Below are 24,280 nucleotides of genomic sequence, written 5' to 3'. Positions count from 1 at the left end.
GCCTCTAACGTTACACGAGGCACAGGTGATGCGAGGCATTTGGAACAACGTCTCGGAAATTTTCTCTTAAAATTATTTTCTGTTGAAAACCAGATTTTTTCCACAAAAATCTATTTTCCCCCAAAAATAAGTCTGGAAAATGGTGGGGTCGTCTTATATTCAGGGTCGTCTTATATCCGGGTATATACGGTACTAAAGACACTCAGTGGAAAATTTGTGCTGAAAAGGTGTGGCCAGTTATACTGGCTGTTGACCTTATTGCATATGCATAAGAGTTTCCCTTTCAGAGCCAACATTTATGGGAGGAGGAGAGTGTTTAAATTAATAATGCAAGATAATTTACTAAGGTTTGCGCTTATCAAATTAATGCGAAGTTCTGGCATGAACTTCTCTCCCTCCTCTCCCATTGGTGCTTTTTTTTGTTGTTGGAATTGTTACGCTAATTTGCCCTATTTAGTAAATCTGGCCTTCAGTGTCTTTTAAACCCCAACTAAGCAAGCCAATGGTAAGAGTATAGGGCTGTAAAATGAAAGTTTAATGTAAATGAAAAATTACATTTTCAACTTTCTTAGGGTGTAATGTTGCTGTTTGAGCATGAAAAATAGCCTGGGAAAACCCAGACAACTTCCAGCAAATTTAGATTTGTTCTGAAAGTTAGTCTGGCAAAGAGCTCATTCAAACCCATTTCCAATTCGTCGAAATCGCGGCACCAATCAGAAACGTTGGGGCGGGCTTTACACGATGACGACAGCGCTGGGATTTTGAAGCAGATTTTGTAGCCTACATTACAAAGATGGATGCCGCCGTCGAACATCACTCGTTCGAATCAGCTATCGCGTCTGTTTTAAGCCATTTGAACGTTTCCTTTTTGTTAAAAACCGAGCAAAGAACAACACTCGGAGCCGCTCTGCATACGTCATCTCCTTCATCGCTCTGATTGGGTTTAGGTCTATCCGCGACGTCCGTTGGTGACGCCCCTCTGGAAATGATTTGTCTATGACGCTTTGCCAGACCATAACTCAGTTACAACTGAGAATGCTCTGGTTTTAACCAGGCTACATGAAAAAGGTCTGCAAAGTTAGAAAGCACTAAGTCACTCCAAAGGGTGTTTTTCTTTATTCTCTTCTAGTAAGAACTGTTTCTGAAGTCTTTCTGCCTCCATTCAAGTCTTGAATTTTCTTCGGGGAACGAACACGTCACAATATTCCTAATTTGAAGGATTCCAGCCCAATGCATATTCAAAAAAAGGGACGAGGCCTGATTGCGTTGTGTTAGTTAGTAGTGTGTTGAAACTCACGGTTATGGGAAGGGACGTGACATTTCCGAAATGCGCTCAAAGCGGTTGACCAATCACAACACACTGGTCCAGCCGACCAATCAGAGCACATTGCACTTTTAGGAAGGAGGGGCTTCGTAGAGACAGGAACTTAACAGACTGGGATGAGAGGTGCTGCAACAATGTCAAATTGAACATTCAAGCATGACAACCCCAAAACCCCCAAAACAAAAAGACGTTGCAAAAGGGCATAATATGGCCTCTTTAACATCAGCTCATTTCGTCTCAGCAGGAACTTATGAGTAATGTTTGAGTTCATATTGAGATCTCTGTGCTTTGTTTTTGGTTTCTTAGAAAGGTTTATAATGTTGTTGAGATTGCTTCTGAAACTAAAGGAGATGTTTGAGGTTACTAAAGTCTTGTTCCCAGGAGAAACATCTCAGACTTTAGACAAATTCTGTTTGATTTTCAATTAAATTGGTTGTAAAGAAGGAATAGCTGAGCTATTAAAGAGATCCCCTTTGTAAATGTTCTTTCTTTTGGGCTTTACCTTTAATTATTAGTGAGGAGAACTGCCACTCTGCGCCTGCTGCAGCATTGCTCCATGCGAGCTCCATTGAGGTCTGACCTTGACGTGAAAAGCCTGCCTCTTTCTGTCTGTCTCTCTGTCTGGAATGGCAGCTGTGCCCTGACAGGACGACGACACCTTGCTCACTTGACACGTACCTAGGAAGGGTACAGCACCTCTGTCCCCGTGTTTTACCTCCTCTCTCTTTCTCTCTGTGGTTCTCTCCCCTCAAAGGTCCAGTAGCACTAAATAATGGAGAGGTAGGAGCAGGACGGTGTCCCTGAGAAACTCAAGCCTACACAGTGAGCTAGCCTGGCTCCTCTACCCCGTTTTTAAAACCACAATCTTGGAGCATCGCTTTTAACTTTCATTCCAGTGCCTAAAAGATGAAGCTTGCACAAGCACGGAGATGTTTTAGATAGTCTTTATTGCTCAGGGTGTTTACTGTGCCACGTTAGTTGACAGATTTCTGTCTTCACTCAGAACAGCATGTGGGGAAGATCGGCTGTAGTGCTCGGAGTAAAGCGTGAAACACAGAGAGGGCGAGAGGATGACAGATGTTTGGAGAACACAGCATCGTTTGACTGCGAGCTTTCGGCCCACACACACCATTTTGTATAAGCCCTGAAAAACGAAGGAATAGTTTATCCAAAAAGTAAAACTCTGTTGTCTTTTAATCTCCCTCTACAACAGGTTGTTCCAAACCCATGTGATTTTATATTAATATTTTGAATTAGCTGTTATTTTTATATTTTCAGTTTTTCTTTTTGAGTAATTGTGTATGCTTTTATCATTTTTTTTTAAACAAAATTATACTTTTATTTCAGTTTAACTTAAAGTTATTTTAGTACTTCGATTTTGATTATTTCAGTTAGTTGCCATTTTTTTCAGCTAATATTACAATTTTATTTCAGCCTTCTTTCAAATTAGGAAACTAATTAATTTTTAACAGTCTTAATTCTAGTCGCAATTAACAGTAGCAACACTGGGAAATAACTAGTTTTATGGTGCTTTTTTGTCATTTTTTTGTCCACATCTCTTTTTTTTACCCTCCATTTGCTTCATGTTTTTTTACTTTCACTTTTAAAAAATTCTCAGTTTTTTTCCCTTCATTTATTTATTTTTGGAGGAAATATTTCCTTCCAATGCTTACAAAAATTACAATGATAACCATTATTTCTGCCAAAATGCAATAGTTGTTGCAATAAAAGTTACTGTGATAAAACTGATAATTTGGTAGGCTATTAACCACCACTTGAAATAAATAAATACAATGTATTTAAAATAAATAAATAAATATTACGACATCTCCTTACATCTGAAGTATAATGTTTTTATATTCATTTCAAATTAATTTATTATAACAATAACTGAATTAAGTGAGCATTTTGGGGTTAACATGCACATTTTTCTTATAATGAATGGTATTAAAAATGTGTTACTCGGCATATTTCAGATGTTTGGGTCATGAAAATATTGCAGATTTTCGTCTCACATAAGTTCAAACTTCACATTTCCTTCTCCGCGCTTCTTCTTGTATTGTGAGTCAGAGCTCCAGGCTGGAGAGCTCAGCCCTGATGAACTGGAGAGTATGAAATTTCATTCATAACAGATGATTATGAACATTTGGACTGCTGCCGCTCAGCCAGAGTTTTCTGCTGTCTCATTCTCCTCCTTCATTTCTCCTTCACAGATCCTCACCGGATTAAAAGGGTTTTAAAAATACCGCCACCCGCCATTTTTAAGAAGCCGCGTAAACACACAGTTTGGAAAACAGCGATAGATAGTTTTTACCTGTTGCCTTTTTCTGCGGTATTGTGTTCATTTCTCAGCCTCGATGACATGTAGCACTGCAAGTCGTAGGATATTTTGATCTTTCAATCGCATAACTTATAGATCTACGTTCCATATCCGTCAGATTTCCAACTGGCTGTGTGAATGCAACCAGGAAAATGGCCCTATGGGAACATTTTGTTCTCGGGTGACGGCCCTGGTGGCGAGTTCCTATAACTACTCGGAGCAAAAGCTCTTTTATATGCGTTTTTTCTGCTCAAGAAACATTTCTTATCGACGTTGAAAACTGTGTTTTTGTTGCAAAATGTTTTTGCATTTTATGTTTTTGTTGCAACCGTGATCGATTTTTTTCATGTTTTTTTTATTTTTTATCAGCATTTATTTGAAATATAAATATTTTGTAACATTATTTGCGGTCACTTTTGATCAATTTAGTGCATCCTTACTGAATAAAAGCATTCATTTCTTAAAATAAAAAAATCATACTGACCCCCTAATTTTGAACAGTGGTATATACTGTTTAAAAGGACGTTAGTTTTCAGAAAAGATCACACAGCATTTGTTTGAAGATGCAATTTGGTTAAACATTTTCTTCGTCCAAATACTTTTAGGGGTCACTTGAGGCGATAAACTTTATATTCATGTAAAGACTTCCACGAGTTTGCAACACTTTGATTAGCATGAAACGGTGTTGGACATTTTGTGCGCTCCAAAACCTGATAATTGTTTTGAGGTGCATGATTCGAAAAGTAGGTAGATGCATTATAAGTCTCATAAGTTTCTCTTCACAACCATGACATGGTTTTCAATGCCTAATTGCCACTGACAATCTCATATGACAGACCTTTTGTAAGCTTACAAACGCAACTTTCAGAAACGGCGACCATAAATGTTTAATAATTGTGTCTATGTCTAAGATGAGTTCTCTTTTCACTGTTTTTCTCATCTCTCTTCAGGATGTTTACTTTCTGTCAACTCAAACTGTGCCAGGCGCGCTGTAGGTCATGAATATTAATTACGTAATGCGAGGTTTGCCCTAACTGATTTGCTGAAAGGCTGACGTTGGTAGGTGACAGAGGGTCAAGGTTTGACTGGTTAGATCTTGCTGGCATATACAATAACTGTGTCATAATGGGGGGGGGGGGGGGTAATGCATTTTTTCCCCCATTGACGGTCATTCGAAATTGACAATGACATTCAAGCTACATCATACAACAGTCCTTCAATTTGATTGGGCCGTTTGTTTGCTCAGATCTGTTATACACAATCCACCTCTAAAGATAATTAGAAAAAGAGACAGAGATGCTGATGCAAAATGTGTGTTTTTTTGCAAGCCTCCCAAAAGATAAGAGTTATGAAATATGATATGACAGACAGAAGAGGCCGGCGTCTGGTGGAGAGCAGAACAGATGCCCTATCTCATCTGGATCTGTCTCTCTCTCTCTCGATCTCTCCGTCTGTCTCTCCACCTGCATTTTTAACAAGCGCGCACACATAGACGGAGCAGGTCAAATGGAAATGAAAAGTAACCAGGATAGATGTTAAACCCCAGTTTAACATTTAAACACACATACAGTACATAAAGCCCAGGTCAGTAATGAAGTACTAAAGTGCGCATATAGTGTGTACGCCTGTGGGATTGTGTGTCTGTCTTTGCTCATGTTGTTTTGTTGCAGAAAAGGGAATATTTGACAAAGAAAAAGACTTTAATAATACATAGGGAATTCTCTTTTGCTTATATAACGTCTCATGTGCGTACACACAAACACACACTTGTGATAGGGAGACCTTATTAAAGGCAATTTTAAATATGCAAATAATTCTTTGAAGATATTTGTAACAAACTGCTGATTAAAAAGCACAGTAACATGGCCAATTGTCTGTAAAGCTTGATAGGTGAATATCATGATGAAATGTGTGGCTTTTATTGCAGCCTATGAGGAACATTAAGTTTTTTGTATTTTTTTGTATTACGATATGATTTTCATGATAATTAATGTAATGCAAACCAATGTCATTCTTTCAGCGCTGATAGTTGTTTTATGTGATTTTTAAAGAAATGTAATTCTATTTAATTTCCTAATGTAAAAAAAAAGATTTTTTTAAAAAGGGATAGTTCACCCTAAAATGAAAAGACATCATTTACTCACCCTGGTGTTGTTCTAATGCCGTATGCCCTTCTTTCTTTATCGGAGAACACTTAAAAATGTCCTGCTCGTGCTCGGCCATATAATAGCGACCAGCATCAAGCTTTAAAAAAGACGCAAAAGTATTCCAGAATGATCCCATGACACACGTGTCACGTATCCTACGGGTAGGGTTGCCAACTGTCCCGAATTAGCCGGGACGTCCCGATTTTTGGGCCTAATTTATTTGTCCCGATCGGGACCTCTCTTGTCCCGATTATTGAGTGCTGCGCTGATCTTACTGATACAACAGCAACACGACACGTAAATTAGTTAAAATCTCCTAGAATCTAGAGCTGCGCGGAGAGAGAGGGAGAGAGCGAGAGACCTTGCCTGCGAGATCCCCCCCCCCCCCCCGTCAACAAACCCGAAATCGCCAAAATATAGTAAAATGTCCCGCATTTTTCTGTTCGGAAGTTGGCAACCCTACCTACGGGTTCAATACAGATCGAACGATAGGGTTTGGAAAAAAAACAATCTTGTCTTGACCTTGGCTGTTGATCTTCTGTGCACGGCTGCGTGTTTATGAGTCTCTATTAGCGCTGCAGTTCACTCCGACTCACCAAGAAATTTCACCTAGAAATCCCAAAAAGCGTGTACTTCCTACACTGAGTTGAATATCTCCAGACCGGCACTCCAGTTGTCTTATGTCAGTTAAAGGGATACTCCACTTTTTTTGGTATGATATGACGCAGCGCCTGAAAATAGTTCCGTTGTGTTGACGGAAGGTAGCCTATTTTCAGGCGCTGCGTCATATCATTGCGCCTGCTGCACTCATGGTACGGCAGTAAAGTTTCTTGATTACTACGCAGGAATGAGAGTATAGTTCCTAGCCATATCAGCCTAGAAAATCGCAACTTTACATTTTCCGTCGGTCTTAGTGGACAATGTAACTACAGAAGAGTCAAGTTTTAAATAAGTAAAATATCGAAACACTTTGGTCATTTTTTTTTTAGAAATGCTAATGGTCTTGTCCACTTCAATGATGTATTCTAAGCTATGCTAAAAGTAGTACCGCCAGAACCGGAGATCGGCTGAATGGATTCAAAAACGCTAAAACTCAACAGTTTAACTCTGGGGGAGTTGTAAAATGAGCCATGAGCCAAAAAAAAGTGGAGTATCCCTTTAAAATAACAGTTGACAGATGTGAACGCGATTATTTTTTGCTGTGTAGAACACAACAAATGTATTCACCTCAGAGAAAAAAAAACATGGATTGTGTATCGTGTCGCATTTCTCTCATCTTGTGTGCTTTTTCTGGGCGTGTTGGAGTGCTAATTGAGGCTCACGAACGCGTACATCGCGCAGCCGTGCGCAGAAGACCAACGGCCAAAGTCAAGGATTTTCGTTAAATAATATATTCAATTTCGGTTTGTTTTTTACCAAACCCTATCGTACGTATACCCCCAGAACACTTGGAATATAAGGCTCGTGTCGCATCGGACCATTCTGTGATACTTGTACGTCTTTTATTAAAAGCTTGATGCTGGTCGTTATTCACTGCCATTATATGGATGAGCTTGAGCAAGACATATTTTTTTAATTCTCCTTTTGTGGTCTGAAAAAGTAAGAAGGGCATACGGCAGTAGAACAACACCAGGGTGAGTAAATTATGACTTAATTATCATTTTATGGTGAACTTACCCTTTAATCAGTTTTTTTCCCCTGTTTTGTCCAGTACAGTTTCCTTAAATATAGGCTACTTAAAAGAAGATGCATTTACTTTATGAGCAAAAATGTGCAGGATAGTATGGCTATTTTTAATTGTATGGCCGATTGTTTTCTTCTACTTCTTTAAACATACATTTTTACAAAATGTAGTGAGATTTAAAACAAGATTTAAAAAATTGCAGTGGGGTATGACAAATAAATTTAAGTCAACATATATTCTCTGAAAATTGTAAGTCTGTTAAATAAATGTATCATGTTTTAGTTTAAGGTGGGTTTAGGGTATTTTTTTAGGGCTATATATATATATCTTTACTGAAAAATAAGAAAATCATTTTTTGCAGTGTGTTTCTGTATTACACCGAATGCAATTACTGTGATTAAATGTGACTTTTCGCACATTCTTTTTGATTAACATTTCATGAATCACTTCAAAGAAGGGATAAAATAATATTATTAGCCATAAAAGTTGGGGTCCCCTGTTGTTTTGTTGAGATGCATATTATATATTTCACCAGCCTTTGAAAGAACTTAAGCCCTTAATGATAAACCAGAAAGCATCAAATAATAAGAGCTTTTTTTTCCCCACAGCATAAAGAAGCGAATGTTTCCCTTCTGAAAATCTATTTTAATGCCGGATAATTTTTTTTGCAACTGAATGCCTACGGCATTATAATATTCATGAGCGAATGGCGTGTTAATGTTTGGGTTCCAAATAATTAGCATTTCTCATATTCCTACAGAGGACATTGTCTCACATTCAATCTTATTAACACGTCAGATTCCTGTCATCTCTTAAGAGTCACGGGTGGAATTGTTCGCAGATTCTTCTGTGGCGTAAATAACCTTCAAAGAACAGACAAGCTTTTGGCCGACTGAGTTTTTCCCTCAGTTCTGTTCTGATGAGCTGTGCTGATCCGGGAAGCGGTGGGAAGGCGAGATTACGGCCCGCGCGTCTCAGAGTTCTCCCTTGGCCTCTTTTTTCGGGCTCTGAATGGGACGTCTGTCAGACGCTAAAGACGTGGGGCTTAATCTTGCCAAGGCTGAAGATCAGACTAGAAATGCAAGTTGCACAAGGTCAAAGCAAATATGTTGCACTCTAATCGTCCATGGAGAGAAGGACTGGATGGCTTGAAGAGAAATTAGATCTAAATAACTGTATGAAATGTATTCGTTGTAAAATATGTATTTGCTGACAGAGACAAACACCATTTAAGAGTTCACCTATAGGTCAATCACGATGTCAAAGGAGAAGGTTTTCATTGGATAAACAGGTCAGTTGGCTTTTCAACTACATTTTCTCTTGGTTCTTTTGGTTAAAGTGGCATACTCTCAACCTTTTGACATCTCAATGATTAGGATTAGGAGGTATTGATTATTAAATTGTAATAATTAATTAATACACTGGTGTTTGATTTTAGTAAATTTCACACAAAATTGGGTCATTGACAAAAAGGCAAAAAGCTTTAAAAAATGTTTTTTTTTGTAAAATCTTTTCAAAACTGATGTAATGTATATTTTTACTCGTGAACAATGTGTTTAAACACGTTTTTTTTAATTACTCTTTTAATGTCAGGCGGTACAACCAAAGAGTTGTATGTATACATAGTGTAGTTTTACCACCTGACATGGAAAGTGTACCAACCTACCCGTACTTGAAATGAGCCGGGTTTTTTTTACCAGGATTTGAGAGAGATCTACAAACCTTTTCACTCTTTTGGATGATGCATTATCATGTTTACTGTTAAATAAAATAACGTTTTAAAAACAGTGAAATATGTCATTTCGGTGATCAAAGATGAGTTCTAAGGGATACAATTATTGACTACAGGAGGACTTTAAAATAAAGTGTTACCAAATATTATTTACATATTGATTTATTAATATTACTAATATTGATTATATAAATATTATTGCATGTGGTTTTTCGAAAACACAAGGCCACCTCCTGTGTGAACAGATCCTAATTCTACATCGGACAGATTGACAGTCTAAATAAATGGCTATGGAATGTCGGTCAGTGATGAGCATATGTTTAGTGAACATAAACTTGTCTACTCAGTGGTTTTCTTGTCTGGTACACTAATGATATAATTAATTAACCCTCTGGGCATATAAGGCAGTTAATTGAAAAAAATGAACATTTTTCGACATCCCTACTTAATGGTAATGATAAAGAATTGTTGAACACTTTGTCATTAAGATGCTAATGCTAAATAATTCTAGAAGTGTAAACATACAGAACAGCTGTTCTAGAACTGTGTTCACGGCTCCAGGATTTCCCTAAACATTCCTTAGTAATCTTTACAGTTGAGTTCATTTATCATGTAGAGTACACTACTGTACTAACCCATTAAGTGGTTAGTATAAAAGGGCAGCCTGACCCCACTTAATGACATCCCAGTGGTCCGCACGAGCTGGGAATTTTAATGTGGTTGCACAGCACGCTGAAGGATTCTTATGAAAATGAGACTTTCCTGAAGAACTTTCACTAAGCAGAGATCTCAGGTTATTGAAGTTTCTTTCAATGCCTTTAACAAGAGTAAGATGATCTACTTTACAGTATATCAACTAAATAGCCTCTGATGATAGCTTGGGGATCAAGTTTGTCTGTTTAATGCAGAGATGATGGGAACACAAATGCATGCTATCACATGGATCTGTTGTATGTTTATTAGGGGTGTAACGGTACATGTATTCGTCCCGAACCTGTCACGGTACGGACGTCACGGTACGGTGCATACAGTCAGACGACGAATACAGTCAGTCACAGGCGATCCACAAGCTTGGTAGAAGCCTATACCGCTGAGTTTTGATTCATTTTTGTGACACAAACTTCACGGAAAGGAAACCGGGATGGCAGAAAGCTGAATCCTGTTTGTTTTCTTTATTTTAAAGGTGCTCTAAGCGATGTCACGCGTTTTTTAGGCCAAAAAATGTGTCGTCACATACAGCAAACATCTCCTCACTAACCGCTGGCTGCCTTTCCCCTGAACACACTGTAAAGAAACGCGATCTCTGTAGACAGCCCAGGCTCCACAAACAGCAACAAAAACAAACTGGGCTAACCCGCTCCACGAAACATGACAAACAGTTCCAGCCAATCACCGACAAGAAGGACTTGGGGGCGGGGTTTGGGGGGTTAGTGCGCGGATGAGGAGGAGGGAGGGTCTAGCTAACCTCCGTTTTGTTTGACAATACTTTAAACGTCAACAGGAAGTGACGTCACCCGACATCGCTTAGAGAACCTTTAAAGCTACACTGTGTGATTTTTACCCCCATCTAGTGGTGAAAAGGTATATGACCATCCAGTGAATATTAGTTTCTGTTCCTCTCAATTCCGATTTCGTTTTAACTCCTACGGTGGCCAATGTAGTCCAAGATTAACATGGCTTCCAGTTCGACCTCGTCCATGAGTGTTCCTTCAAGTGATGAGGTTATTTTAGAAAACTATTATAATTTGCAGTAATTTAATTTTGTCAGGTAACATATAGGTTATGACATCTATGTAAAATGAATAATAGTTTTATGTTTTTGTTATTTTTTTTTACCATTTCATTGCTAACGTCAGTTATAAGGTTCCCAGACGAATGCAAGCTAATCTTAGTAAAGTAACTTTTATCATTGCTTCGCGAAAGGCGAAGCTTGAATTAACGGGTATGTCCCTCTTTGGCTAATGTACTTTCAAGATGGAGGGGCAACATGGCGACCGACATTAGAACCCCTTACCCGTATGTATTTTCAATGGCATATTATACACTCACGAGAATACTTTATTACTTGAACGAAGTTAATATACATTAATGAGCACATATTTTTGAAAGAACTAAGTGTTTTTAGCTAAGAATAAACTAAACAAGTTACACAGTGTTGCTTTAAAAAAGCACAATGGTTTGTTTTTATTGTGAGTTTACACAAATAAAAATAAACCCTTTACAGTTTCGAATGATGTCTTACTCTTATTTGTAAGACCATAAATGACGAACAATTTTAAGTTGTTTCTGCAGTTATGAGACAAAATAATTTGGCATTGGACCGATTTGTGTGTATATATTTGATGGTTTTGGTCTTAAAGGGACCATGTACTTTTTAAAAATATATATCATCTTTCTTGAAGCCCAGTTATAATGTTAAACCCAAAACAGTTTCTTGTCAGCATTAAAACATTTTTGATTTGGATTTCTGACCGATCATGTGACACTGAAGACTGGAAATGCTGAAAATTCAGCTTTGCATCACAGGAATAAATTACATTTTTTAAATATATTTGAAATAAAAACAGTCATTTTAAATTATAATAATATTCCCCAACATTGCTGTTTTTCAAATAATCAAATAAATCGAGCACTGGTGAGCATAAGAGACTTCTTTTAAAAACATTAACAAAATCCTAACTATTCAAATTTTTCTCAAGTTGTGTAATTGCTAATAATCATTTGGGTTTTGTTTGTGTAAATAATCAAATGAAAGTAAGTACATCTCATTTACTATCAAATTCAGTTCATTGTTACCCCCCAAAAATATGCATTAGCACATGTACTGTGTGTTTAATGTAAAAGCTATTTCTTGGATTGGATTTCCAGCAAAAATAACCACGTTGTTATATGTACATTTAATGCAGTATTGCTGTAATAAAAGAATCTGGTTGTGCCCATCCATCCATTGTCTTATTATTTAGGATGGATTGTTTTTGTGCAAAATGATTCGTGATTTATTAGAAAGCAGCTGCAGAAATATCTGAATTCATGGAAAGTAGATCAGGGTACGCGCTGGCGAGTGAGACCTCCCGCCGCGCCGCCGTCACCATCTCCCTGTGACTTATCTGCTTTTCATTACAGCTTTGCCTGTAGACAGAATTGTTTCATAACGAAGAAATACATTTTCCCTCTGCCTCATGTTCATTTGCTTTACAATCCGAGCGCGTTGTGGGAATGCGGTGCGGTGTGAGAGACACACCAGAGATTATGACACAAATAAACGCCCTGAAGATTGCTCCGAGTTAGTTAAAAATGCAGACAGATAGATATTCATGTTCGTCAGGCCCCGCTGAAATAGTGGCACAGGAAAACCGCACTGAGAGAGCGTGTGTGTGAGCCTCGGAGGGCACACTCTCTGTCACTCCAGTCTGCAGCTTTAACACATCACATCTCAACATGCTTTTCCCGTGGGGGAAAAAAAGAAATGTGTTGGTTGTCATGGAAATCTATAGCCATTTTTCTTTCTCTCTCAGCATTGAGCGGGTCTGAGTCCAGAGGGAGGGTTGCAGGAATGAGATGTGGGCAGGGTGACACGGGGCGATGACAGCGGGCAGCCGCTGGTATTGATCTGTGATCTGTCACGGCACATCACTCTTGAAAAAGCGCACTAAAGTGTTTCACAACACGTATCTTATTTTTCATTTTCAGCTACTATTCTGTTACGACTTAGAATTTGACTGCATGCAACCGTAAAAACAGAGGAACTGGAGACTTCAGAAATATATGTAAATCAATAACTACACCAAAAATGTTCTGCATGCTTCTTTCAGCCGATAAATATCAACATGGAAGCTTTGTCTCTTTGATTTAGAGGTACATTTTGCCCTTTTAAAGGTGCCTTCCGCTCCTCTCAGAGCTGAGTTGTGGCTTGAATATGTTATCTTTTAGATGCTGGTCACCGGCATGAGATACTGGCATTCTCGCCAAGCACCAAATGCACATAAGAAATGGATGGCGTTACTCATCAGTTGGTTTTAACTCTTTCCCGGCCATTGCCGGAAATTTCTGTCATTTATGAGACAACGCTTTCCTTCCATTGACAGAAATTTTCGGCTTTCCGTGTTTTCACTGTTATACGGTAGGGGGCGTTATTAGCCATCAACTGAATCTCCTGATCAAAAGACATGTGAAGAAGAAGCAGAAACAAGTGATGGCATATGAAAGCATATGCATATGTAAAATAACTCGAACATCATCATTAAACAGCATATAAATTGAAACTGCTTAATGTTACTGAATGAAATGTCGACCCAGGACGAGCTGTAGGACTGTGCAAGCTTTTGCGGTGTTGATGGACTCGATCTACTCCATCTGTGTTTTGATCATCGTTCTGAATGCGATCTGGATGTAGTCTTTGACAAAAATGCGATTTACTCAACATGTTACTCAAAATGTTGTTTTTTATGAAACTTACCCACATTCAAGTGTTGATAAAAAAAGAATGCTGTGAAAATGAAGCTGTTCTTTATTTTGATATAGTGCATGTTCAGATACTCATACAACAAAATATTCTGGAGGCAATGATTTTTATTTTTTTAATTATCAAAAATGATGGTGGTGGCTGGCAACTTCAAACAAATTCTGGCGGGGAAAGAGTTAATAATTGCAACAATACATGGCTACATAAATGCTCATTTGTATTCTACCAATTTTCGCCTCAGGCAACCTATCGTTTATCTTGGATGCCTATAGATTTTTGTTTTTCTTTGAGAACTCCATGTGGTGGCACCATGCGTCGCTGCCCGATGAAACTCACGTATGTCCAAAACGGTTACTTTTCAGGAAGTGAAAAAAACACGTAATTTCAAAAGCAGTTAAACGTCGTAGCGTTGTCATACTTGGTACGACAACTTTAAATGTAACCATATTCTTGCTAGTGTAATGATATAATCCACATTTGACCAAAATTGAGTTTAAATGGACATACGTGCATATTTTACAGTAACGGTGGTCGATACGCGTTTTTCCGAACATTAATTAGAATGACCCAGTCGCGTTTCATATTGACAGATGAAGGCTACGCTCAGTTTATTAAATAGCCTACGTCTCAGTTTATTAATACGCTCAGTTTATTATATGTCTCTTGCAAACTATGAAGGGACAATGAATCAATACACTGACATGGCAATGATAGACTGATACATGAGGGGGAAGCACAGGCGAAGCACTGCTACTTGGGCGCAGATATCAGCTATCAAGCAACACCTGAAATAAAGCTTGCAAATTTGTTGATGAAAACATTTATTAAAATGAAGATACAATTTATACAAAACGAAATTTTCAAGCAAAAATAATATTCGAAGATCGCTGGGTATTATTTGATTATTAGCATGTGAGCAAAGCGGAGCGGTGTGACGCTTATAAGTTAAAAAACTTAAACATACGTTAACGTTTCATATTTATGTTTAAATAATACAATGTTATTTTTTTATTTCATCTATGTTGATTATATGAAAACGGAACCGCATGAGATGAGTAAGATAGGATCATAAGATGACCAATTAGGCCTATATCGGAAAACATTTGGAATGGGTCAGATTTTGATCTACTAAGTTTTGTTTTGTAGAAAGCCTTTCCTTAAATTTTATTTCGTTTTGTATAAATTGTATCTTCATTTTAATCAATGTTTCATCAACAAATTTGCCTGGATTAATAAATAAGCACTTCATATGAAGTGTGCATTTCTCTCTATAGGCGCGTTCACTACTGCGAAGATGGCGAGTCTGCATCGTCAACTTTATCAACAATTCAAATGTTTCATGCATAATCATTACCTTCGCCGGTTCTTTGTGGCAAGCTTTATTTCAGGTGTTGCGTGATATCTCTGTGCCCAAGTAGCAGTGCTTCAAAACTTCACGAGACCGGCGAGATGCATCCACAGGGTGGGAGATACGCGGCGTGATTGACAGCTTTGACACCAAATGGATATACGTGAAAATCAGATGACATGATTTCACAACTTTTCATTGGTCAGTTAGATAATGTGAAGCATGCTGTATACGGAAATGAACCTGGACATTATATCCGTCAAAAAATCTCAAAATCGGCAAAATGGACATACGCGGTTTTCATCGGACAGCGACGTCATTGTGCAATATTCTTGCCACCAAAATGAAAATGTAAGCAACTTTATAACTCCGTCTTTCTCTGTTTGACTGACTCATCTTGTACATGGTGCTGTTGGTGTCAAAATTACTTGTTTGTCACCATTTTACAAGAAAATAAACTTTTTACTTACATTTATCATATAAATATATAGTGATTTTTTTGTTTTGAATTAAGCCCCGTACACACCGGGACGAATATCGGCGCGCGTTATTCGTCAGCGTTTTTCAACGCGTTTTTTGTGTTCACACCCAAGCGATTTTCGCTGACGTATGTGTGCTCAGCAATACCGTTTTTTGTTTGAGCGCCCCCAAGTTGTGTTTTACTGTAACTTCAGAAGCTCCAGACATGTGAGCAAAAGTGCCAATCTCATTGGTCGGTTAGTTTTTGACGCGGTGCGTCAAACCAAAAAAACGAACCTGAGGCGTTTTTAAAAAAAATTACGCTATTACGCGTGGCGTTTTTCGCGTCGGTGTGCACACTCACATTGGCCAGAGCCATAGAGAGAAAGAGTTGCGACACTCCCATAGACCGCCATAGGAACTTTGGAATGCGGAAATAACGCGTGTCGTGGAGCAGCCAATAGTTCCAAACACTGATAGTTTCTCCATTGAACCCCATTCATTTTCAGTGCTTCAGAAGTACGTTCGCTGGTAAATTAATGAAATTACTGTATTTTTTTTACTTTTACACACATTAGCCGACCTCTCGTGAATCTAGTCTGTAGTTATATTTTATGTAGCCAGTTTTAGTAAATGTTTATTGGAAGATAATAGGTTAATTGCAGCGATAGCTTACGTGACCAACACTTCACTAACGTTAGCTAACTGGTAACTTGATGTATATAATATTTTTAATAATATTTTATATGTATATATATATATATATATATAGCCTATATATAATATTATATACATACACACACACAATTCATTTATTTAAATGGGTTAGGGCTATGCATGTGCTTATATGTATTTAGGAACATAGTTAATTCACTCATTAACTATCTCTCCGGTTTAATTTTATGAAGAATATTTTTCGGTTGAATATTTACCGAACATTGCTGTATATAGTCGTTGCTTTCTACGTAATGGGAGCAGTCTATTTCCCTCCTAAATCATTCATTTGTACATGCACAGCATAATTATTTATATTTTATGTTGGTTGGAATTCTGAACGGACCGCAGACCTCTTTGCGTGATCACGAAGGTAGGCTAATGGCTGAATCGGAATTTATAAGCAAGATCACGGGAATCAATAGCCTAATACAGCCCAGTTGTGCTAAAATAAATATCATGAGACGTCCATCATCAGATGAATGACATGGAGAAGTTAAGTTAGAGCCGCTAAAGCCAGTGCTATTACTACCCATGTGAACATAAACACTAAGCTTTTCCCTCTAAAAATATAGCCTAAAACTTATCTAAGTTGTCACCCTGCCTCTCCAAATGCAAAACTGACATTAACAAAACGCAATAACAGCTTAAAAAGTACTTGGGTGTGTGTTTTATTTTATATTTACCGTTTAATAATGCAATCGCTGCTGTCTGTCCATAGAAGAACATGACAGCCCGCGTACGTTGTGGAACTATTGGGGCTTACATGAACCACGTGACAGCCGTCGCGGCGACATCAAAGAGTGTCGCAACTCTTTCTCTCTATGGCTCTGACATTGGCGCCCTTTGTTTAGTCACGAGGCGTTAAACGTCGGCGAATATCGCGCGCGAAATTCGTCCCGGTGTGAACAGGCCTTTAGATTTTAAAATATTTAGACATTATTCTCATTTGTAAGTGTCTTTGAATAAAAACTTCTAAATTAATTAATATAATGATGTCAGTCTATAGCTTGCCCCTTTGCAGGTTTTAAATCTAAAGTTTTTTTGTTACAAGCAAAGCTCTCTAATCACCACTCTGTGCCAATTTTTAGAAATGGGATTTGAGCCCACATCTCTATTTAGAAACCAGAATAGTCCTCACCGGAGTAGGTTGAAGCACCTTATGGCTTATAACTCTTAAAGAAGCAGCCTTTTTTGTTCCGCCTGGTTAAATTCGAAAGCACTCTGTGGTTGGTGTCTATTTCAAGAAGCACAAGACATTGTTTGTGAGCTTTAATGCAACACGGGCTGAATTCACCAGCTGAATGCCGCAGTTTGACACCAAATTCTATGCACTTTGACATTGTTTGCCATCACAAAGGTTCACATTTGGTTCGTGTTCTGTTTGGTTTTCTTCAGGGCAAGACTACAAAAACCGTAAATGAATGGAAAAGAAAACAGAGAAAAGAGAAGGGTGGAGAAATGTTTGTACTTGAGCGTGTAATGTTCAACATTTGTCTGCTGCTCTGTCAAGTATGACCAGTATTAGTTTGGATGTTTGACACATCTTTCGTCATGAGAAGTATAGCTTTGTATTCCAAACCTCTGAAAATGTTTGTTCAAGCTTTTTTCACAGTAACCAGTGAGGTTGTTTTTGGGCCTGTGCACAGACCTTTTTTTAAAAAGCAGCGTTAGTTTCAATAAGCGATAGGACAGCGAACTAATTTCCACATGCTATATATTATTTGTAAAACAAATTGTTTAACATATACATTTTTGTAATTTACATGTAACACATGCTACCTTTAGAAGAGTATACTCATTTATTTGTATATGAAAAATCAATTCTTCATTCTTCTTGCTTAGAATGATTGGTTTCCTGAGCATTTTCAAATCTCCAAGAGCCTCTCTTTGAAATGTTTTTGCCAATCTCCTCTTTCTGCCGCGTTTTGTAAGCAGAAAGTATAATTTGAGGAGTTAATGGAGCGTTTTTTTGGCTCTCCTCTGTTGGAGTCTTAAGAGGGAGTCCGCCATAATCCCACAAATCATACCAGCTTATGAATTTTAAATTGAAATGCCCAAATTTCTTTTCTTTGTACTATTCATTTTGCCCCACCTGAGCTCCGATACTATGACACTGCCCTACATGCATTTCAAAAGACTGGAAGCTTTGGACGGAAATTAGATTATCCTGACATGCTATAGACAAAAGGTGAGACCCCATCTTCTCAAAACAATAAACAGCTGCGCCACTTCATAACTTTGTATTTCAGCGCAAACCCCAGAATCTTATTCACCAACCACCCGCAATCTAGTTTAAACAGGTGCAAAATGCACTAAACTTTTTTATTTATATATATATATATGAGTTCAATAATTTTCCAATATACTACTATAAAGTGCTACAGTATGTGATGGTCTATTGTTCCAGAGCTTAGATTGGTTAGTAGGTCACACTCTTCTGAATGGAGATGATTCTGCTGTAAAGGCTGCTGGTTATTTAAGGAGGGAAATTTATATTTTTCAAGTATTCTCTCGGGTGTGTTTTGTGCCCCTCGACTACAGGAATAATGACATGAAACAATGAGATGAACCACAGGTCACTGAATCCTCTGTCTCTGTGGACCTGGGAAGCGGAGTGAAGGAGGCAGCATTTGTTCTCTTACCAGCTCTGGGCGTAGCTATACATATAAACTAATTTGATGTTTTATGAAAAAGTATGAAGCACAGATCCAGATGAGACATACTCTAACTAGGCAACGTCAAATTTCTAGCATCAAGTAGTTGTTCTGTCCAAACTTAGAAAATGTTCAAATTTAGTGGTTAACTATTAGCTTTGCAGTTGTTTGATTGACATCAAAGTCTCCTAGAAACCAAATTGTAAAGGATAATGCTATGCGATGCTAGCATGTATATTCACTGATTAATATTTATGAAAATAAATATTGAAAGTTTTAATCTTGAAAAGATATAGATTAATATCCTTCATGCATATTTAAAGAAATACATTAAAACAAAATGGTTCATGGTCATATTGGGTGATCTTATTAAGTCTTATCTGATTTAAGTCATGTCATTTAAATTTTGAGTAATTGTAATGTCATGACATACTAACGTATATTATCGCTGTACAGTTTAGTTTGTAATAATGGTCACATATGGGCCTCAGATTCATGGTCTAAAATGAATAGTTAACGGTTTTATTTTTGATGACTCTCTGTAACAGTCTGAATAGAAATGCTTTCCTGATTAGTCGAGGGATTGGAGGATGTCTTAATTTTGCATAAACTATCCACACCAAAGCACAAATAATGGAAAAGAGGGTTGAATATTAAAGCGCAATAACCGTCACAAGATGACAGATTGTAGAAAAGAACATTTAAAAGTGCTTTTCATAATTTAAACGGTTTTAAAGTGCTCTAAATATCATTCAGAGTTAATGGACATGGGTTTACTGGATAAGTTTTGGGAAGTAAGAAACCGATTTTGACTCAATTCAGTGAGTCATTAAAAGTGACATAATAGACTCCCTATATTGTTACTTGGTGTGTCTTTTTTATCTTACACCCTTTTATCTAAACCAAAAAATTATTCAGGTAGGGTAAGGATAGTCAAATCTAGCCTAAACAATAAAATACTCACCCGGTAACATGGCGCCCAACATGGGGCACCATGTTACTTGGTGTGCCTCCTGTGAGACTTAAAACTACTATACAAACTAAGGGCTAGATTTACTAACAGCTTGCGCCAGTGCAAACCCTATTTTGGTGTTAAAAAAAATACTGTCAGGATTTACTAAAGAAAAATTTGCGCTGAAAAGGTGTGGACAGATATTTTTCAAGCTGACCTTATTGCATATGCATTTATGCTAAAATTATGGGCAAACAGTATTTAAATGAATAATGCAAAGTGATTTACTAAGGTTTGCGCTAGACAATTTACTGGTATTTGCGGCATTATTTGCGGCATTATTTACCGCATTATTAAAAAAAAAGCATGTCTTAAACCAGACGCAAATTTGCGCTGCTCTTGGTAGATTGCGTTGGTCATTATGGAAATGATCCGGCTGCGTCTGTGTTCTTTTATTTGTGTGCCGTCAGTAGATCACGTGCAGAACCTTCCACTCCCATCCAAGTTTTTGGGAATTGCACTCGCACGCTAATTTGCTCTGTTTAGTAATGGCCTAAGCCTCAAAAAAGAACAACCACCAGTCTTCTACGTCATGCCTATGGGTATTACTTTTTGGTTTAGACTACATTTTCTTTAAAGGGGTCATATAATGCCATTTTCATACAAGTTAATTTGATTCTTTAGGGTCTAAATGAAAAGTTTGTAATATACTTTAATTAAAAATTCTCATTAGTATTGTAAGAAAACACTAGTTTTACCTGGTCAAAAACAGCTCTGTTTTCAGCACGCCGTTTCAGTGCATATGCCTTTAAATGATAATGAGCGTCGCTCACTCCGCCCCTCTGTTCTGCTGGCGTTTTGACTTTTGACACAACGAACACAGCGGGAGTCTCTGAGGACACATCTGTGCGACCGTATCAGTTTGAACCGGAGTCGCACCCGGAACAAGATGACGGCCGCAAAGAAGTTCGATAATTAAGGCTTGAACAGGACATTTCTGAATGGTTGGTTAACGTAATGTCACTTTGATCTATCTTTGTGTACTGGCAGGGTAGAGTAACTTAGTGAGATGTACGAACGCTATGTGTTTACTGATATATACGCACTCAGTTTGTAATAACACAGTAACCATAACGCATTGTTCATTATAAACGTGGGATTATGAATTATATTGAGGACGTCGAACATGCCGTAATGTACCCTGAGTGTAAACCTTAGCCACATTCGTCGTGAAGCGTACAAGCGATTTGCAAAGATTAATAGAAAATATACAATTTTACACTCACTTCTTCTGGAGGTGCAGCAGGGACATAAATAGTTAGTACCGATTCTTTTTTCAGGAGCAGCTTCTTAGCAAAACCAGCTTTATACTGAGTCTGACCCTTGTTTATAAAGCAGTCTGGTGAGAAATGATTCGCGCAAAGATGAAAGCATTGACGTTGCTCGTGGGGAATCTTCCCTTCGAAAACAAAACTCAGCCACTGTGTCTTCAGCGGTTCGGATTTAGGAACATCAAAATGACTGTGTTTGTTATTGCACCCAAGAACAGAACACCACAATCGCTTAGAAGCCATTCTGCTCCAGCGTATCAACAATGACGGACTATGATGACAGCTCGCTCAGGGCGGGTCTGTGTTGAAACGCTGCTGTCAATCAACAATCGTGGGAGGGGCGTCCGTTTTATTGACGTCACAAAAACGAACGGCTCAATTTGAGGCAGGGGAAAACATATAAGGAGATTAAAACAAAAACACTAGATAGATTTTTATCATTATATGATGGTTGTGTACAGGCACTGCCAACACACATTTCAGTACAATCAACTTGAAAAAGTGCATGTACCATTATATGACCCCTTTAAATCAATAGTTTTGAAATTCTCTGCTGTAATTCACAATACTTCATGGTTCGTACACAGTCTTGTACCTTTGACTTTTGTACAGTTTTCAAATACCTTTTTGCTTCAAATCAAAGTTTGTAACATACTGTAACAATTCACCAGTTGGTTTGGTTCATGGCTTATTTTCATGGGGAAAATGAAACAAAAAAAAAACCTTCCAGAACCAAGGCCGATGATACAGTGGATGGGCACTGTTGAATTCTTTTGATGACTTATCTCATAATTAATTATTAATTGTTACAGAAACCTATTAATATTCATAAGCCAAGCTTTTGATATAGAAACGCTGGTATAATGCAATGGGATGAGAATTAAGTTGTATTGTGCCAACTTGAGAGGACTTTCTTAAGGTTTGCTTAAATATTTTTTCACAGCCCTTTATTTTTGTGATAAATATTTGTGAACACACAATTCTAACTGAAATCAATATGTTCTGATCCATAAATCAGGTCAGCCATAGAGTATTTTCACTTAAACATTACAACTGTACTGTCAAATTCAATGTGAAATCATGGTTAAAAATAGGACGAGCAAAATTGTTTCTGGCTGTTTGTTTGCACAAGATAAATCTTGCTGTTGATTGAGCAATTTAACCATTGTACCTACTGTCCTGATCATGTGAACTCAAATTTACAGTTTGATGTTTTATGTTCCTATCTGCTTGTCGCCGTCTAACAACATTTTCCATATTGTTTTTTGCTAAGTACCTCAATGAACCAACTCTGTCTCAATGCAATGTATTATGAGTACCCACGGTGATACTACGAGCCACACATACAATAACTCATTAATGTGACTAATATATCAGCACCCCACTGTGTCCCACAACAAAGACTTCTGTGCGTCCTCGAAGAGCTCATTTACACACTTTAATGTCTAATCAGACGTCATTTGCCACAAAGACAGAAATATCCTCCAATCACAGAGAAATATCTATCAGATATGATTATAAGCACATCCAATCGAATTACAGCATGGCCAATGGAAGCTATTTCACAGTCCACTGATCAGTCAAAATACGCTTGGTACAAATGACATCGGGCAAATGGCAGGACTTTTATCTGGGCTTATCTGAACCTGGGATTCACTCTGATAAACATTCATTTTACATAGATAACGATTTGACTAACTCTCGCTGTCTTTCTCTCTCAACAGAAATTGAAAAGATTCAGAAAGATGAAGACAAAGAGGATGAGAAGTTCATCGATGTGGTCATCAACAAGAACATGAAACTGGGACAGAAGATTTTGATCCCTGTAAAACAGTTTCCCAAAGTGAGTACAACTAAAAGTTTTTTTTTTTAATTGTGTCGTCTCATATAAGAGGTTACACCCAACTGGTCACTTACACTAAAGTTCAAAAGTTTGTGGTCGGTACGATTTTTTGAAAGAAGTCTCTTCTGCTCACCAAGGCTGCATTTATGTGATCAAAAATACTGTAAAAACAGTAATATTGTGAAAAAGTATTACAATTTAAAATAACTGATTTGAATGTTAATATATATTAAAATTTAATTTATTCCTGTGAAGCAAAGTTGAATTTTCCAGCATCATTACTCCAGTCTTCAGTGTCACATGATCCTTCAGAAATCACTCTAACATGATGATTTGATGCTCAAGAAATATTTCTGATTATTATCAATGTTGAAAACAGTTGTGCTGCTTAATATTTATGTAATACATTATTTTTGTGTGAATAGAAATAGGGAAATAGATTGTTTTTGTATTTTTTGATGAATAGAAAGTTCAACAGAACAACATTTATTTGAGATAGAAATCTTTTGAAACATTATAAATGTCTTTACTGCGCCTTTTGATAAATTAAACGTGTCCGTGCTGATGAACCAGTAAACTGATTCAGAAGAAGTAGAGGAAGAGTGAAGTATACAGGGTCATCTACAAGTCGTTGAATCAGAATGCTAATGCGTTTTATGCCTATGTAATATTATAGGCTTTATGTATATTAAAGCTATTATGTAACTATCTAATATTATATGTACTCAAAACGTTAACATTAGTGCTTCATTTACACACAGCACCAATATAGAAGACAACAGGTCCTGTGCTCACTTGACTGTTAAATATTGCTGAATTTCGCACTTGATATTTTTGCAGTGCTGGCTAAATTATTGATCTATCATAATATTTTATAAATATCCATTGATGATTTTCTAAAAATCTAAATGATTTTATATATTTGCATAGTGCTAGCCCCATCTCTTTGTCTAATGATGGTTCTTTTTTAGAGCCATTTTAGAGTCATTTTTGACTCATGTTTAATGTTCGAACCCTATGTACAGTGTTGTTAAGACATCCTACTTTCATCTCAGAAATATTGCACGTTTACGTCCAGTATTGTCCTTTACTACCGCTGAAAGATTAATTAACTTCTGTTGTTGACTTTTGTAATGCGCTACTAGTCGGTGTTTTGAAATCAACTCTGAATAAATGACAGTATATGCAAAACTCGGCAGCTTGTTTCCTAACTGGGGCTAAGGTAGGTGATCACATAACTGGCTCCTGGTCAGGTACCAAGTCGATTTTTAAAATACTCATGTTAACCTATGAAGTACTCCACGATT

At 37.5% G+C, this 24,280-nt stretch overlaps 1 protein-coding gene across 3 annotated transcripts in view; it reads left to right on the top strand.

The window, feature by feature from the left end:
* Window positions 1-24,280, top strand: part of khdrbs3 (KH domain containing, RNA binding, signal transduction associated 3) — a 156,891-nt gene that overhangs the window by 64,039 nt on the left and 68,572 nt on the right. For all 3 annotated transcript variants that reach the window (XR_008807700.1, XM_056257773.1, XM_056257774.1), the window contains exon 2: window positions 22,855-22,973. Coding sequence is in view for 2 of the 3 variants with exons in the window: in XM_056257773.1 (XP_056113748.1) it covers window positions 22,855-22,973 (119 nt within the window). In the remaining variant the exon portion in view is untranslated. The remainder of the gene's footprint in view (window positions 1-22,854; window positions 22,974-24,280) is intronic.

Source organism: Rhinichthys klamathensis, unplaced genomic scaffold (genome assembly GCF_029890125.1).
Source record: "Rhinichthys klamathensis goyatoka isolate OS25496 unplaced genomic scaffold, OSU_Roscu_1.1 h1tg000144l_1, whole genome shotgun sequence".
Taxonomy (NCBI): Eukaryota; Metazoa; Chordata; class Actinopteri; order Cypriniformes; family Leuciscidae; genus Rhinichthys; species Rhinichthys klamathensis.
The sequence above is the reverse complement of the archived record's forward strand: the minus strand, read 5'-3'. Positions and strand labels throughout refer to the sequence as shown.